Source organism: Rana temporaria, chromosome 12 (genome assembly GCF_905171775.1).
Source record: "Rana temporaria chromosome 12, aRanTem1.1, whole genome shotgun sequence".
NCBI classification, from domain to species: Eukaryota; Metazoa; Chordata; class Amphibia; order Anura; family Ranidae; genus Rana; species Rana temporaria.
Window position 1 is genome coordinate 146,263,407 of NC_053500.1, and position 17,469 is coordinate 146,280,875.

Genomic DNA, 17,469 nt, shown 5'->3' on the forward strand with positions numbered 1-17,469 from the left:
AAATGTTCTTATTTATTTTTTTTATTTATTTTTTTACTGTCCTTTTATAAAGAAAAAAATTTAAATTGGGTCACTTTTTTATTCCTATTACAAGGATTGTAAACATCCCTTGTAATGGAAAAAAAAGCATGTGAGATTTGGGGTCAGAAACGACCTCAGATCTCATATTTGCAATAAAAATTAAATAAATGTCATTTGAAAAAACAAAAATTCCCCCTTTTAAGAGCATTGAGCAGTGTGACGTCTCTTCCGCCATCCATCCGGGGGGGGGGTGCATTTTCCCCTCTCTCGGCATCCAGCCTGTGAGGGGAGAGGGACCCGATCGTTTCTGCCGACAACCCCGGAAAGCGGCTGAAAAAAAATAAAACCATTATGGCCTCTAGGTGGAGCTGATGATCATAGAAAATATACGTAATAAAGCTTTCGTAAACAAAAAAAAAAAAGAACATAAACGTATAGTCAAATTTCGGTTAATTGTTCATGGCAGCGCATTTTGTCACGGTGTTTATTTGTAGCAGCGGTCACGTAGGTAGCAGGGGATCTTGGTGGACCGTTTCACAGACTGTAATTTTTTGTCTAAAACATAGGACTATTTTTCCATATGTCCTACAGGTCGGCCCTCCTAGATGAAAAGCGGCGGTTGGAAGCCAAGATCTCCCAGCTGGAGGAGGAGCTGGAAGAGGAACAGAGCAACATGGAACTTCTAAACGATCGATTCCGCAAAACCACTCTTCAGGTGAGCAAACCCAGGATGAGCTTTGATTGGGTCTCCATGAACTGACATCACTTCCGGTTTACCTGAATGTCATCGGCGACATGTTCAAAAAATTAAAAGAACAAAACAAATGGTATCGTTGCATTTCTAAAAAAATACTGATTGTTATGTAAGCAAAAAGTGCCAGAAAGTGGTTTCAGGACGGGTGTGATGTCAGACATCGCATGCGACTCGTACCGCATTGCTGCGCGATGCAAATTTCGGCCATACAAACTCTATGGTTCTGATTAGCATCGCATTTGGACCAAAGTCACGCAGGACCTTTTTTTTTTTCTCTGCACCAGAATAGGATTGTGTAAGCGCTCACACCCATGCGATCTGATTCTTGTCTGAATTCACAGTTCGCCCTGCTAACCTTTCTGGGGGGGTGTCAATAACTTTGTATTCGCACTCCCAGCGGTTCGCATAGGGCAGTGAGGACCGCCGGCGATTCAGGTGTGATGTGGGAACCTAGCACTGGATTCGCAGGGTTTCCCGCATCGCACTAATGTGAGCCGAGCCTTCGGCCTGGGTCACACGATACATTTTTTAGTGCGTTTTCAGTTTTGCAGAAACGCACTACAGTCCACGTAACACGGTTTCCTATACATCTGTGCGTTTTTATGGAAAGGGTCCGGGGGCCAGCAGATTGTGTTTTTTGGTTCCATAGACTTCAATGGATCAAAAAACGTGTATTGAGAAAAACGCAAAAAAACACACCCGGAATATGCAACCTGCATAGGTGTGAACCCGGACTAAGGCCCCTTTCACACTGGGGCGGGAGGCGCGGTGGCGGTATAGCGCTAAAAATAGCGGCGATATACCATCGGATTTGCCGCGGGATTTGGCCACTAGCGGTGCAGTAGTAACCCCCGCTAGCGGCCGATAAAGGGTTAATACCGCCCGCAATGCGCCTCTGCAGAGGTGCATCGCGGGCGGTATTGCCGCTGTTTCCCATTGTTTTAAATGGGAGGGCGCGGTATACACGTCGCTCCTCTCACCGCTCCAAAGATGCTGCTGGCAGGAGATTTTTTTCTCTCCCACCAGCGCATCGCCTCAGTGTGAAAGCCCTCGGGCTGTCACATTGAGTATGCAGTGCAGGAGTTTTTAAGGCAGTATAGCAGTGCTATTTTTAGCGCTGTACCGCCTGAAAAACTCCTCAGTGTGAAAGGGGTCTTGGGCTACCTTGATTACAGAGAAGTCCTGTAGCGGTACATGTCACACTCCCATCAATGGGCTGACTTGGGTTTTGGATTTCCAGGTGGACACGCTCAATACCGAGCTGGCCGGAGAACGCAGTTCAGCCCAGAAGAGCGAAAACGCACGACAGCAACTGGAGCGCCAAAACAAGGAGCTGAAAGCCAAACTTCAGGAGCTGGAGGGGACGGTCAAATCCAAGTTCAAAGCCACGATCGCTACCCTGGAGGCGAAGATCGGGCAGCTGGAGGAGCAGCTGGAGCAGGAGGCCAAGTGAGTAGTTGTAAGATGGGAAGGGAGGCGGTGCAACATTACAGGCTCAAATCCCTCGCCCCTCCCCCAATGAAGATCGCATGTTCTCTGCGCGATTGTGTGAGTTTGCCTCCCGCCCTGCCTGTAGGCTCATTTATCTTCCTCTTGATGGCCCCCGAGTGTGTGTATCCTTACAATGTGCGCACCCCCTGAATATTTGGTATTTTCTGTAAACCGAGATAAAAAAAATTGGGTTCCTGTAGAACGAAATGACATGTTGAAGAGCGCGCCGGTTACGTTGGGAAGTCTCGTAATAATGGATTATCCCCCCCCTCCTCCAGGGAACGAGCCGCGTCTAACAAACTGGTGCGCAGGACTGAGAAGAAGCTGAAGGAGGTCTTCATGCAGGTGGAAGACGAGCGCCGGCACGCCGACCAGTACAAAGAACAGGTACAATAATGGACTGCATGCATTGGAGAGGGGGGGGGGGGGGTGTAATTAGGCTTCCTGCATCCTTATAAAGGTGCAAGTGCTGTGTACCACATGCAGCCTACCTGACGGCCCCCTCCCCTTCAATCTAAATCAGGGGTAGGCAATCTGGGGCCCTCCAGCTATTTTGGAACTACATTTCCCATGAGGCATTGCAAGGCTGGCCGTTACAATTACTCCTAGAGGCATGATGGGTTTTGTAGTTCTGCAGCAGCTGGAGGGCCCCCAGGTTGCCTCCCCCTGATCTAAACAGACCCCAGGTGACTCACCTTAGATGGAGAAAAGGACTGAGGATATATCTATTCCTCAGTCCCTTTCTCTGCAGCCTCAGCTGCATTGGACAGTGAATGAACAGAAAGCACTCTGTACAGAGACTTCCTGTTCATTCACAAACTGAATCATAGTAAACACTGTTTGCTACGCTTTAGTTGTTAAAAATAAATAAATGCACACAAAAGAAGAGAGCGCAAAGCCACCCTAGTGTAATTAGTCTTTAATATGGTAAAGTTAAAAACACTACAATGGTCAAACTCGTATTGTGTGAGCAGCCCCGTTTGAAGGAATTCTGGGGACCCCAAGCACCGACCCCCACCCCCCGCATGCAAAGCCTACATTAGCGCTACACAAATTTTTTAGACCCATGTCCTTGCTCCTCCCCCCCCCCCCCCCTATGTTTTTCTATTCTCACCTCCCCTTCTTCCCTGTAGGCTGCAGCTGTAGCGTGGCTGAGCTCCTCTTCCTCCTGTCAGTCCGGTGTTCTATCATTATGGGTCCCCAGTCCTCTATCAGATAGTGCCCAGGGTGGGTACCGCGCGGTACAGGAGACCGTTTCCTCTGTTCCCGGCCGGACTGAAAGGAAGTGAGCACTCAGTGTGCACTTCCTGTCAGTCCGACCAGGAACAGGAAACTGAATCTCCTGTACCACGCATGGTACCCGGCCGGACTGACAGGAGGAAGGCAGAGGAGCTCGGCCACGCTACAGCCTGGAAAGGGGAAGTTTGGGGCCCCAAGCAATTGCTTGTTTTGCCTGTCCTGTAGCGACAGGCCTGTGTGTGTGAGGATAGATGCAGTACAAGGATTCCATTGTTGCTGCACTCCTATAACCACCTCAAGATCCCGACAGGGGAAGGGGGACCTGCGGACGTTCATCCTAGCATCCCGGGTCCTGGCAGCACGTCCGGGGCTATCCACCACCATGCTTGACGTGCAGATTCTAATGCACTTGCGTCCAGTCGGAACTGCTATTCGAGGACACACGATCAGGACATTCTGACATGAGGAAGGAGACCATGCCTCCAAAACGCGTTGTCATGGCAACTGTGTGACATCCTCAGTCTCTTCCCTTCCTTCCTGTATCCTGCTTGTGTGGGTTTGTCTCCTCGAAGAGCAGCGCCAACTGGACGCAAGCACATTAGGATCTGCGCGTCGAGCGTGGTGGTGGATAGCCTTGGATGTGCTGCCAGGATCTGGGATGCTAGGTTGAATTTTTCCACGGCTCCCCCTGTTGGGATCTTGAGATGGTTATAGGCAGGGTGCACGGGGTGCTCCGCACCCAGGCGCCACAGAGGTGGGGGCGCCAAAGTGCTCCCCTCCCTCCTCCTCCTTGTCTGTGTCCAGAGGCAGAGCGCATGTAGCGGTTCCCCATACCGCTTGCTCTCTCCGCTGGCAACTGACAAGAGCGCATACCTCCCGCTGTTCCGGCACTAGGCTCCACTAATTAATTCTGTCCGGTGTGCGTGGAGCAGTCTCCTGTCTGCCCCGCCCCCTCTGTGTGTGTCGGCTCTTCTCCCATAGGCGGTGTGATGAGAGGCTTCTGGGTTGGCCGGAGCTGCTGCCAATCATCCCGTGCACTCCCAGAAATTCTCTCCGAATGCCACCCTCCAAGTAACCAAAGATGCCACGTATGCCCCACCCCCTGTAATGTGCTTCTGCCCCCAGCGCGCCCGAGCTACAGGGATCTATTGGACAAGTACCGATCTATGGGGACACCTGCTGTGGGGGGGCTCTGATGGGGGGACACCTGCTGGGAGGCTCTGATGGGGGACAGCTGCTGTGCGGGGGGGGGGCTCTGATGGGGGACAGCTGCTGTGGGGGGGGGGACTCTGATGGGGGGGCACTAAAGAAGACTTGAGTCGTAGCCATAGAGACATGTGTAAAGGGGAGGAGTTAGTAAGATGACCATGCCCATGTGGGGGCACCAGAAATATTTCTGCACCCAGGCGTCTTGTGACCCTAGGATCGGCCCTGCTTATAGGAGTGCTTGGGCTGCAGAGGGATTTGGCGCATGCAGCTCTAGCTGAACTTCTCTCTGCCAGGTCTGGCTTGCACCCCTTTTTATTTAGGAGCAGGTTCTGCTTCATTTCCCGAACTTGGAAGAGTGGCGCAGGTATAAAATCTGCACCTCTTTGATAATTTCCCTCCCATAGTCTCTAAAGGACCAGCTGTTGATTGTAGAAACCAGCTTATTGCCTCCATTCTCCAGTCCTGCACTGGAAACCTAAAACAGAGGCTGTGGTTGGGACAAAATCTGCCCTCATCCCTAGATTTAGGTCACATCTGAACCCTGTACCTTAAATTCTTTGTATATTGATGAAAAGTTTCAAACCCCTTCATATATATTGGGAAACGTCGGGGTAACACAGATTTGGTTCCATCCCCCCCGGAGTCCCTCCGCCACCCCCTGTGCCCACCAAATATCTGTGCTGCCCGCTGAAGAATGAGCCGTGTCTCTTCCTCTCTGTAGATGGAGAAAGCCAACACTCGCATGAAGCAGCTGAAGAGGCAGCTGGAGGAGGCCGAAGAAGAAGCCACCCGGGCAAACGCTTCAAGGCGCAAACTGCAGCGAGAGTTGGATGACGCATCCGAGGCCAACGAGGGTCTGACCAGGGAAGTGACCACTCTGAAGAACCGACTAAGGTGAGAAGATTGTATTCAACCAAATATTAGTGATGGGAGAGGGCATTGTAGACTCTCGTTTACTCTTCCACACACCTCAATATTGATTGGTTGTGACAAATATTACCTTATCCCCCCCATAAAGTCCATTAACCACTTCCGGCTGTCGTTTTACATCACTACTTTGAAGAGGAATACCGTTATGGTAGCAGCTAGCTACCAATAACCCCGGTATCCTTTTCAAGAGCGGGTGGTCCGCTTTAAGATAAAGTGGTCTCTGCGGCGGATTCGCTGCAAGATCACTTATCGATTTCCAGTGCCCTCCACCCCTTACTGGAGGCGATCAGGTCCTCTCCTGGCCTGACATGAAGACGAGGGAGGGGGAAGATACCCCCCCACCCATCTGAATATCATTGAAGGGCGGAAGCGACGTCAAAACATCTCTTCCGCCCTATGCTCCTAAAGGGTTTTGAGTCTCTACTGCTTTTTTTATATACAGTAGGCGCATTAGTCTCCTGAGGAAGCCATAGTCTGGCGAAACATGTAGAGATAAAGCTACTACTGCATCATCACTGCTAAAAACCAAATGTATATTTTATTATGTTTTTGTCATTTCTACTTCTATTTTAATGTTATAATAAAAAATATATTTATTTTTTTAAATGTACTTGTATTGGCACCTTTAAAATCCCGCTCCTACTTTGCATACATATTTGTTTCTTTGGAATGTGGCGCCGGGGACTCTGACAGTTCTTCCGTGTGCCGGCTACTATGTTGCTACCGTATCCCTGCAGAGTTCTAGTAATGTAGGTTGCTGGTAAGTAACCAGTGAAGTGATTGGCATCAGGTGACATACAGAGATTAATCAAATCCTCCGACACTATAGAGCATATCCCTCTATATAGTGTGTTCTTAAAGTGGAAGTAAACCCTCCTATTGTTTTCAGCCAAGGAAGCTGCCATCTTGGCCTCTGTTTAATCTTCAACTGCCATGATGCCGCACATGTGATCACTTATGACACCAGCCATTGGATGGTTTGACAGTTTGGTTGAGAGCACAACCAATTTGACAGTTACATTACCGGGACACGTGCTGGGAATGTAACTGTTTTTTTAAACTGATAAAGCGGAAGTAAACTCATCGATTTAACTCAGTCTAAAGCACCAACTGTGATTTCTGTCTGCTCTGCCAATTGGGCGAGTCTCTTCTGACAATCTTGGAAGACGCCCCCTCTACAGTCTCTGCGGTGTAGGTTTCCCTGTGTAGAGAGGTGGTGTGTCCATTACCTTCACTCGGGTCTCAGATTACACTTGGCTGTCCTCACTGTGTTGTGCAGTGTGCGATACCAGATCTCCACCCCCTGCCTTCTGTAGCTGAGAAAAAAAACTTTGCTTAGTGTGTTTTTAAAAGGCTGTAGAGGAGAGATGGTAGAAATTTCAAAAGGATGGACGGCCGCACTCCAAAAAAAACTCTTAAGTTGTCTTTATTGGTAAAATAGAAAACGCACCACAGGAAAACAGCAAAAATTGGGAAAAGAACCGCCTACGCGTTTCACACTGATTCAGTGCTTAGTCATGGGCCATGACTAAGCACTGAATCAGTGTGAAACGCGTAGGCTGTTCTTTTCCAGATTTTTGCTGTTTTTTTGTGGTGCGTTTTCTATTTATTTTACCAATAAAGACAACTGAAGAGTTTTTTTGGAGTGCGGCTGTCCATCCTTTTGAAATTTCTACCATTTGCCTAGTGCATTGCCGGCACCTTGGTTTCCTGAGAAGTTCTTGATTGCTTAGCAGACCCACCTGGAGCGGTGACTCCCTTTCGCTGTAGAGGGGAGAGCGCTGCAGATAAACAGGTACAACTTATGCAGGAGGATTTGTTTCATCTGTGTATCACCTCAGGCCAATGGCTTCTCTCGGTATATGTTACAACTACTTAATTTTTTTCTTCCCCTTTTGTCGTCTTGCAGACGGGGTGGACCCATGTCCTTCTCCTCAACTTCCAGCCGCTCTGGTCGCCGACCATTGCAGATGGAGGGCACATCTATCGACCTTTCAGACGACGAGACGGAGAGCAAAACCAACGAGGTCAACGAGACATCGGCCTCCACCCCCACCGAGTGACCTCCTCTCCGGAATTCCTCTGCCCGTCAGGAAGGGACACTAAACTGCTCACAGCGGCACTACAGACAGGAGGGGGAGGGGGGAGGAGCCTGGGAAGCCTATAACACCCCCCCCCCCTTCTCAGGCCAACTCCACTTCGCTAAAAAAAAATCCCGATCCGCCGAACCAATCTCCTGCTGAGACTGCCCCTTTTCTGCAGGACGGAGATGGAAGCCCCGCCTCTCCTCCTCCCCATATCCAGAAGGCAGCCAATGAGAGAATGGGTTCCTCCGTGTTATCCTACAGACTTCATTTATTTTCTCTTTCTAGTATCATGTGGACAAAAAAAAAAAAATACAAAAAATGGCGCACTACATGTTCTCTGTCCTGGGGGAGGGGTGAAGGCAGGACGTGGGATCAAATCGTCTCTTTGCATGTTCTAGACGCTCCTATAACCCGTTTCATTCTCGACGACGGAACTTTCTGTGGATACTTTTTATCAAAGAATTTCTAAAACTAAACTGTGAATCCGCCATTTCTTTTTTCTTGGTGGCGGGAGAGAACTGTCATTTTTTTTTTTTTTTTGGATTTCGACCTCCCCGCAGCAGCAATTGATGATTTCCAACTCAAGATTATCACTTTCTTGGACCCCCGTAAATGGAAAATCACGTGACCACAACAAAAAAGGTGCCTTAGCCACTTAGACAATTGAGAATAATAAAGTACATATCCACTCGTCCCTATGGAACCAATGTGATGACTATTGTGCATATTATATATCATGTGTAACTATGACGTCAATCCAACAGTCAGTATTATCCAAACTCTTGTGCTGGAAGAAGCATTTTTTTATTATTATTATTATTGGCTTTGACCGTTCCGGACTCGGGGCGGAGTTTTGGTCCCCCGTCCTGAGCTGGAGACGGTTTTCATCGTTTATACAGGTTATCTCTGCGCTCGTTCAAATGTCGGTTCATATATTATGACTTTTACTTTTTTTTATTTTAAATGCATAAAACAGCTGCCAGAATCTCCCACCCCGCCCGTCCCCTTGGAGTGCCCCATACCTCTCACTTCCGTGTATATCTCATATTTCTAGACAATAAATTTTGTAAGACAATAAACGTATTCATTCTAGAACCCTGTGGGATTGTCTTATTCCAAAAAAAAAAAAAAAGTTGTTTCTGAGATACCAGAAAACTTCATATCCAAAAAGGAAGGTAATCGATCGATATCGCCGACTACGAAGATCGACGGGTGATGACCGCATTTCACACGTCATTGTCAGCACTTGTAAATGGCAGTAGAGATCTGCACACCGGAAACACTTGTTTTGGGTTCTTTCTTTCTTCTTTGTTTTATCAAATTTGTTATGTTAGAATGATTTGTTTTGTATATTCAGTTTATATATTAGTGCTTTACCAATCACTTTGAAAAGATTGACTATATTCATTCTATTATCCGATCTTTTCTCCTTTCCCAACTTCTCTTCTATTGGATCCTCTCTGTTCTTTTATCTTCTCAAAGAGAAAAGGAGTGGATCTAATAGCTTCTCTTCTAGCCTTTCCAACCTTGTCTTCAAGAAGATAAAAGAACATAGAGAGGATCTAATAGAAGAGAAGATGGGAAAGAATAGAATCTAATAGAAGAGAAGCAAGGATCTGATAGAAGAGAGGATCGAACAGATAGATCCTCCATTTCTTTTCTATCCTTTCCTATCTGTTCGATCCTCTCTTCTATCAGATCCTTGCTTCTCTTCTATTAGATTCTATTCTTTCCCATCTTTTCTGTTAGATCCTCCATTTCTCTTCTATCCTTTCCTAAGAGAAGATCTAATAGAAGAGATGATAAAAGAACATAGAGATGATCTATTCTCTATCATCTCTTCTATCTGATCTTCTCTTTAATCTTCTCTTCTATTAGGAAAGGATAGAAGAGAAATGGAGGATCTATCTTCTCTTCAATCCTATCTTCTATTAGATTATATTCTTTCCCATCTTCTCTTAGATCCTCTCTATGTTCTTTTATCTTCCCGAAGATAAGCTAGGGTTGGAAAGGATCTATTCTCTCTTCTATTAGATCTTTACTCCTTTCCCATCTTCTCTATGGTTAGATCCCCCATTTCTCTTCTATCCTTTCCTAACAGAAGATAGGAGAGAAGATCGGATAGAAGAGATGATAGATCTCTCAAAGTTGTTTTATCTTCTCTATCATCTCCTCTTATTTTGGATCCTCCATCTTCTCTTCTATTAGGAAAGGATAGAAGAGAAATGGAGGATCTAATAGAAGAGAAGATGGAGGATCCAAAATAAGAGGAGATGATAGAGAAGATAAAACAACTTTGAGAGATCTATCATCTCTTCTATCCGATCTTCTCTCCTCTCCTATCTTCTGTTAGGAAAGGATAGAAGAGAAATGGAGGATCTAACCGTAGAGAAGATGGGAAAGGAGTAAAGATCTAATAGAAGAGAGGATAGATCCTTTCCTCTTCTAGCCTTTCCAACCCTAGCTTCTCTTCGAGAAGATAAAAGAACAGAGAGGATCTAAGAGAAGATGGGAACGAATGTAATCTAATAGAAGAGAAGATTAAAGAGAAGATCAGATAGAAGAGATGATAGAAAAAGGAGAGAGGATAGATCATCTCTATGTTCTTTTATCATCTCTTCTATTAGCTCTTCTCTTGTTTCCGATCTTCTCTTAGGAAAGGATAGAAGAGAAATGGAGGATCTAACAGAAGAGAAGATGGGAAAGAATAGAATCTAATAGAAGAGAAGCAAGGATCTGATAGAAGAGAGGATCGAACAGATAGATCCTCCATTTCTCTTCTATCCTTTCCTAATAGAAGAGAAGATAAAACAACATTGAGAGATCCATCATCTCTTCTATCCAATCTTCTCTCCTCTACTATCTTCTGTTAGGAAAGGATAGAAGAGAAATGGAGGATCTAACAGAAGAGGAGATGGGAAAGGAGCAAAGATCTAATAGAAGAGGGGATAGATCCTCTCTGTTTTTATGATCACTTCTCTTACATCTTCTCTTCTTTTAGATCTTCTCTTTTCTCTTCTGTTAGATCCACTATTTTAATCTTCTCTTCTAGCCTTTCTAACCCTAGCTTCTCTGCGAGAAGATAAAAGAACATAGAGAGGATCTAAGAGAAGATGGGATTGAAGAGAAGATAGATCCTCCATTTCTCTTCTATCCTTTCCTAATAGAAGAGAAGATTAAAGAGAAGATCAGATAGAAGAGATGATAGAGAAGATAGAAAGGGAGAGAGGATAGATCCTCTCTATGTTCTTATCTCTTCTATTAGCTCTTCTCTTAGATCCTCCATTTGTCTTCTATCCTTTCCTAAGAGAAGAGCTAATAGAAGAGATGATGGATCGCTCAATGTTCTTTTATCTTCTTTGTCATCTCTCCTGTCCTATCTTCTCTTCTGTTAGATCCTCCATTTCTCTTCTATCCTTTCCTAACAGAAGAGAAGTTCTAATAGAAGAGATGACAAAGAAAGATAGAAAGAACATTGAGTGATCTATCAACTCTTCTATTAGAGCTTCTCTTCTATCCTCTTCTTTTAGATCCTCCATCTTCTCTTTCCAATCTTCTCTTTTATCCTTTCCAATGTTCTCTTCTATCAGATCCCCACTTCTATTAGATTCTATTCTTTCCCATCTTCTATTCCATCTTTTCTTCTTACCTTACCCATCTGGACGGATGGCTGCTAGAAAAGAAAGCAACTCGCCGCCGCCCGTATGCTGAAACTGTCTCCGCTCTGCTCGCTCGCAGCCCCGCCTCCTCCTAACCCCACGCTGTGATAGAACTCAGCATTAGACCCGCATTTTGTCTATCACAGCGTAGTTTGGAGCAGGCGGGGCTGTGTGCGAGCAGAGCGGAGCCAATTTCAGTATGTGTTTTACCGCTCTGCACCACTAGTATTATCAGCAATTTTTAAGCAGTTTCGGCATGCCCCCAAAACAGCTGTTTTCGGACGATATGTATCGGCCACCGATATATCGGTGCATCCCTAGCATGAATCCATCTATGGTCGCCACTGCCACCCCCTATTTAGGCGCTGGCCCCTTTTCGGTTGCCTGAATTACAGCGACGGGGTTTTGTTTTGTATTATTTTTTTTAAGAACCCAATTAGAGCCATAGGGCTCTAATAGGCGTCAAAAAAGGTGAACAGCGGGTGCCATGCTGGGCGCTCGCAGTTCACTCAGCTGTGTGTTAGGAAAGCGACCTGACAGGCATCCAATTATAGCAGAGGACGGAAAGAGAGGATGGGAGAAGACAGAGGATTGTGGAGGACACTGCCGCCATGACCCACTGCCCAACCGAGACAAGGTAAGTGCCAGGTGGGGGATTCACACTGGCAGCATTTGATGGGCACAGTAGCAGTGTTTGGGCACGGCGGTCCTCCAAGTGCCCCCCCCCCCACTCCTCCAGGGATCTCTGCTCTGAGACCTCTGCCTCCTCAGAGTAAACAAGGGGCCGGCACACTTTGGGACCCCCTGTGTTACCTACTAAAATTCCTTCCTGAGAGGGGGAGCCCTCCCTACAGGAAGGACCTTCCACCTGCCCCGAACTGTAGACCTAAATGACTGGAGAGTCACCAGCATCTCCGATTGCAGTGCAAGGCAATCTTTCATGACCTGTGCAGTCTCCTTGTCTGCCAATTTACGGATGCACTTAAAGCAAAGCAGCTTGGTGTGGTCCTGCGGAAGCCGTCATTGACCTGGAGGGGGGCTTTGAACTTGGACCCGCTGGCGGTCCCCTGGGCAGCGCATTCTGTTTCTGCCAAAAGAAATGGACACACCCATTAGTAGCCCTACCGTGCCCCCTCTGTGGTGTCCTGCGGGGGTAGACTCACCCCCTCTGTTCTCAAGTGCCCCACGGCCACTTTCCCCATCTGGTAAAACCAAAAAAAAGGTTCTGTTGCATACTTGTGGGAAACCATCAAGAACTGGAGGGACAGAGGGAAGGGTGGGGACCTTTTAAACTGTTGATTGCGTTTCCCGTCAGATGAAGCCAGTCATCTCTCAGGTGTGCCGTCCTGGAAGATGACTGGAGAGAAGGAAGCAAGGGAGTTTTTCCCCCGGGTTATTCCACATACTATACACACCCAAGTAAGTGTCATAAAAATACATTCTAAAGTTCAGCTGATACGTATCAGGTTTGTAACTTACACACCAGTTAAATTTAGCCCATTCCCTTTCACTTTGCTTTTCCACCATGGCGGCTGCAGACCTGGGAGCTGAGCTTCTCTGCTCGATTTGCAGGGATATCTACACGGATCCGGTCACTCTGAACTGTGGCCATAACTATTGCCAGATATGCATTCAAAATCTGCTGTTTACCCAGGACAGTTCCGGGGTTTACACTTGCCCAGACTGCAGGACTCAGTTTTCTTTGCGCCCAACGGTGGAGAAGAACGCGACCCTCTGCAACATCACCGAGCAGTACCGCGCAAGGCTACAAATAGAAGAGGAGCTGGGAAAGTGCCCCCTTCACCAGCAGCTCCTGGAATATTACTGCTTTGAGGACAAGTCCCGGATCTGTGCTGCCTGTTGTGCAAGCGCCCAACACAGGGGACATCAACTGAGGCCCTTGAGTGAGGCGGCCGAGAAGATGCGTCAGGATTCGAGGAACCTCCTCGAACAGTTGGTCTCAGAAAGTGAGATAGACAGTAAAGTCCAAGCTTTGCAAGAACATATGCAGGAAATAAAGGACAAGTCTGCTACTATAAAGGAAAGTGTCACCGTTGTGTTGCAGGACATCGAGAGCCGATTGACCGATCTTCGGAGAAGAGTCCAGATGGAGATCTCCAATCAGGAACAGCAAGCATCACTCTTGACCTCCGGTATGATCGAGCAGCTGAAGGTAATGAAAGATGATCTCTATTGTAAAATAATCTGCATTGAGGACCTGTCCAATATGACCGATGATCTAACAGTCCTTCGGACCGACATCCCCGATCTTTCCTGCCCCAATATAGAGGACTTCTACAATCCAGATATAGACGAGGACCTCATCTCAAAGACTTTAAACACGGGTCTAGCTGAAATAGTGATTGACGCAAGTCGTAACTAAAAAAAAAAGGGCTCCTTGTGCCGAAAGCTTTAAACATGACCCTAAACACAAAACACCCGGTAGCAATGCGACAAATCTCCTGAAGAAACCGCATCTTCGTCCGCAAGCAACCAGGGTCACCCGGAGAGCCGAGAGGTTTGAATACAACCAAGGTCTAAGCAACAGTAGGATTTTTCTTGGGTAGACGTTACTAGCCTTGAGTATTCAGCCACTCACCAGAAGAGGATTTCACAGGTGACTTTGCAGCCCTCTTCGAATAGATTCAGGATCTTTCTAGACCAAGAGGCCGGACAGTTGTCGTTTTACGAGCCGAGTGACCAGGCAGGGCATTTGCACCCAGCCGCTACACTTTGCATTGTGGGTATGGACTGCCTGGGTCAGACTCACAAGTGGGGGGAAAAAAAGGGGGGGGGGGGGGTTGGGGGAGAAACCTGCCACATATATTTCTAATGAGCGAACACTTACTGTACAAGGACATATTGCACATTTCCAGAACTGCCATCTGCACTTTCCTGCAGTCACCCAGCGACCCTTCAAGTAAAAGGTAAACCCCCAACTGGAGGGCTGTGCCAAACAATTGCCATTTTTTTTCTACTAAAGCTGAACGCAAGGTATTTATTTTCATAGCTATATTGTCCAGCTTGGACCACGCCAAGTAGCATGTATGTGCCATAACTGCATGAGCCCCCTTTGGAAACTGGAAGTCGTGGGGCAGTGATGTCTCAAATCACCCCCTCATCCAAAACAGAGAAGGCTTTTGCATACATTGGAGTAAAATGCAAAGCATTCTCCATGCCGAGTGAGCAACCTGTTGCGTTCACCCAGGGCTGGACTGGGACCAAAATTTGGCCCTGGACTTTATCCAGACTGACCCGAGTTTTGAATACTGCGCCAGCATATACCGAGCGCAGTACACTCGGGCAGGCTCGGCAACTGTCGCGCTCACGTCCTGTACGTCCAGGACGTGACCGCGGAAGAAGCCGAGACTGGCCGACTATACCCGAGTGTACTGCGCTCGGTATATGTCGGCGCAGTATTCAAAACTCGGCGCGGGTATCGGCGTATATCGCGCACCCACGATTTTGCCCAGATTTTCAGGGCAAAAAGGTGCGCGATATACGCCGATAAATACGGTACTACCCTCAGGAAGTATAGGAAAAAAAACGCAATAAGCATATATTGATTGGTTTGCACAATCAAATCAAATTCATGGCATTTTTAATACAATTTTTTTTTTTTTTTTTACTAGTAATGGCAGCGATCTGCGATTTTTAAAATCGTGACTGCAACATTGCGGCGAACAGATTGGACACTTGACACATTTTTGGGACCAGTGACATTTATACAGCGATCAGTGCTATAAAAATGCACTGATCGCTGTGTAAATGTCACCGGCAGGGAAGGGGTTAACACTAGGGGCGATCAAGGGGTTAACTGTGTTCCCTAGGTGTGTTCTAAAGGGGGAAGATTGCATGTTCATACTAACGGCCCGTACACACGATGCGAATATCGTACGACTTTTTTCGCTTAATAGTCGCAAGTAAAATGAAAAATCGGTTAATAAAGTCACGAAAATTCTCGTACGACAGAGAAAAAAAAAAATCGGAAGTGATGTCATGTATTTGTATTGTATTTTCGGACGACAACTATACTGACTAAACGAAAATCGTACGATCTGACATCGTACAAGGAATATTTTCCGTGCTTGTCCGATCGAATAATATCGGATAAACTGTCGTGATCGGCTCTCGAAAGTACACACGATCCGAAAATCGTACGATTCTTCTTCGTACGATCTTTTTCGTCCGTCCGATATTCGGATCGTGTGTACGGGCCATTAGTATGAACACCAATCTGTCTCCTCTCCCCTGAGAGAACCAAGATCTGTGCATACACACAGGTTCTCGCTCGGTCACGAGCGATCGCGGGTGCCCGGCTGTCATCGCGCCCGCGCATCGGCTCTGTGTACTCGCCCCTAGTGGGCAAAAGGCGAAGCGACATAAGGTAATGTCGTTTTGCCCAGCCGAACCAACCTGCCGCAAGTAAAACTGCGGCGGCTGGTCGGCAAGTGCTTAAGGCTTCTCCCCCCCCCCCCCCCCCCGAAACTCGTCAATGTCATGATTTTATTGTCACACTGATGTACCAATAAACTACACTTCAAGGATTTTCAGTGTTGCCGTCTCTTTCTACTGTTTATACTTTTAAACCGGTACCTGGCTCTCAGCTGGGGAGAGGGAGAGAGAGAGCACTAGAGCGAGAGAGAGAGAGAGAGAGAACGCAAGAGGGGTAGAGAGATCACAGCAATGGGCAGCACAGTGGCCAAGTGGTTCTGCCTAGCAGCACTGGGGTCATTGGTTCGAATCCCAACCATGACACTACCTGCCTGCGTGGGTTTCCTCCGGGTACTACAGTTTCCTCCCATGATCCAAAGACATGCTGGTAGGTCAATTGGCTCCTGCCTAAATCGGCCCCTAGATTTAAACAGGTTATTTCTTTGCACTTATCAAAACAGATGTAACAAAATTCTCTTGATAATTTAACACCAAAATACCGGGGAGCAAAAATTAGAGAAGGATTTTTAAATAAAACTAGAAAATGCATTTCCTGCAGAAAATGCGTGGAAATGCTGAATAGCTAATCCCACACCAAAGCCATTCACCATAACCACTACACTATCTTTAGGACATACAAGCAGCGTTATTTCAGTACTTATAAAGCTATAAAACTAGAAGAAAAAAAAATACCTACGTTTTGATGTACAAATTGTACAAAAAGTAGATCTTGTGGGCGTGAGAGCAATTTATAGAGAAGGAACTAAGATCATTTTTTTTAAAGCTATGTGCTCTAGCTATGACATCATCCACTCTAACCAGCCCCATAGACACTCCGTTTAAAAATTGCTAAAAATTTCCTGATATGATCACTAAACAAACAGCTTTTTCACAAAAACTGCAAAAGATATAGCCGGATATTTTGTGAACATTTTAACCACTTAAGGACCGGACCAATATGCTGCTAAATGACCCAAGGGGTTTTTACAATTTGGCACTGCGTCACTTTAACAGACAACTGCGCGGTCGTGCGACGTGACTCCCAAACAAAATTGCCGTCCTTTTTTCTCCACAAATAGAGCTTTCTTTTGGTGGTATTTGATCACCTCTGCGGTTTTTATTTTTTGCGCTATAAACAAAAATAGAGCCACAATTTTGAAAAAAATGCAATATTTTTTACTTTTTGCTATAATATATATCCCCCAAAAACATATAAAAACATTTTTTTCCTCAGTTTAGGCCGATACGTATTCCTCTACATATTTTTTGTAAAAAAAAAAAAAAAAATCGCAATAAGCGTTTATCGATTGGTTTGCGCAAAATTTATAGCGTTTACAAAATAGGGGATCGTTTTTTTATTTATTTTTTTACTACTAATGGCGGCGATCAGCGATTTTTTTCGTGACTGCGACATTATGGCGGACACATCGGACAATTTTGACACATTTTTGGGACCATTGTCATTTTCACAGTAAAAAATGCATTTAAATTGCATTGTTTATTGTGAAAATGACAGTTGCAGTTTGGGAGTTAACCACAGGGGGCGCTGAAGGAGTTAGGGTTCACCTAGTGTGTGTTTACAACTGTAGGGGGGTGTGGCTGTAGGACTGACGGCATCGATCGAGTCTCCCTATAAAAGGATCAC

At 46.3% G+C, this 17,469-nt stretch overlaps 1 protein-coding gene across 3 annotated transcripts in view; it reads left to right on the forward strand.

The window, feature by feature from the left end:
* Nucleotides 1–8,823, forward strand: part of MYH10 (myosin heavy chain 10) — a 126,848-nt gene extending 118,025 nt beyond the window's left edge. For all 3 annotated transcript variants that reach the window (XM_040331131.1, XM_040331132.1, XM_040331133.1), the window contains exons 39-43: nt 613–736; nt 2,016–2,224; nt 2,545–2,653; nt 5,436–5,608; nt 7,554–8,823. In XM_040331131.1, coding sequence (XP_040187065.1) covers nt 613–736; nt 2,016–2,224; nt 2,545–2,653; nt 5,436–5,608; nt 7,554–7,707 — 769 coding nt within the window. In that variant the 3' untranslated portion in view covers nt 7,708–8,823. The remainder of the gene's footprint in view (nt 1–612; nt 737–2,015; nt 2,225–2,544; nt 2,654–5,435; nt 5,609–7,553) is intronic.
* Nucleotides 8,824–17,469: the final 8,646 nt, after the last annotated feature.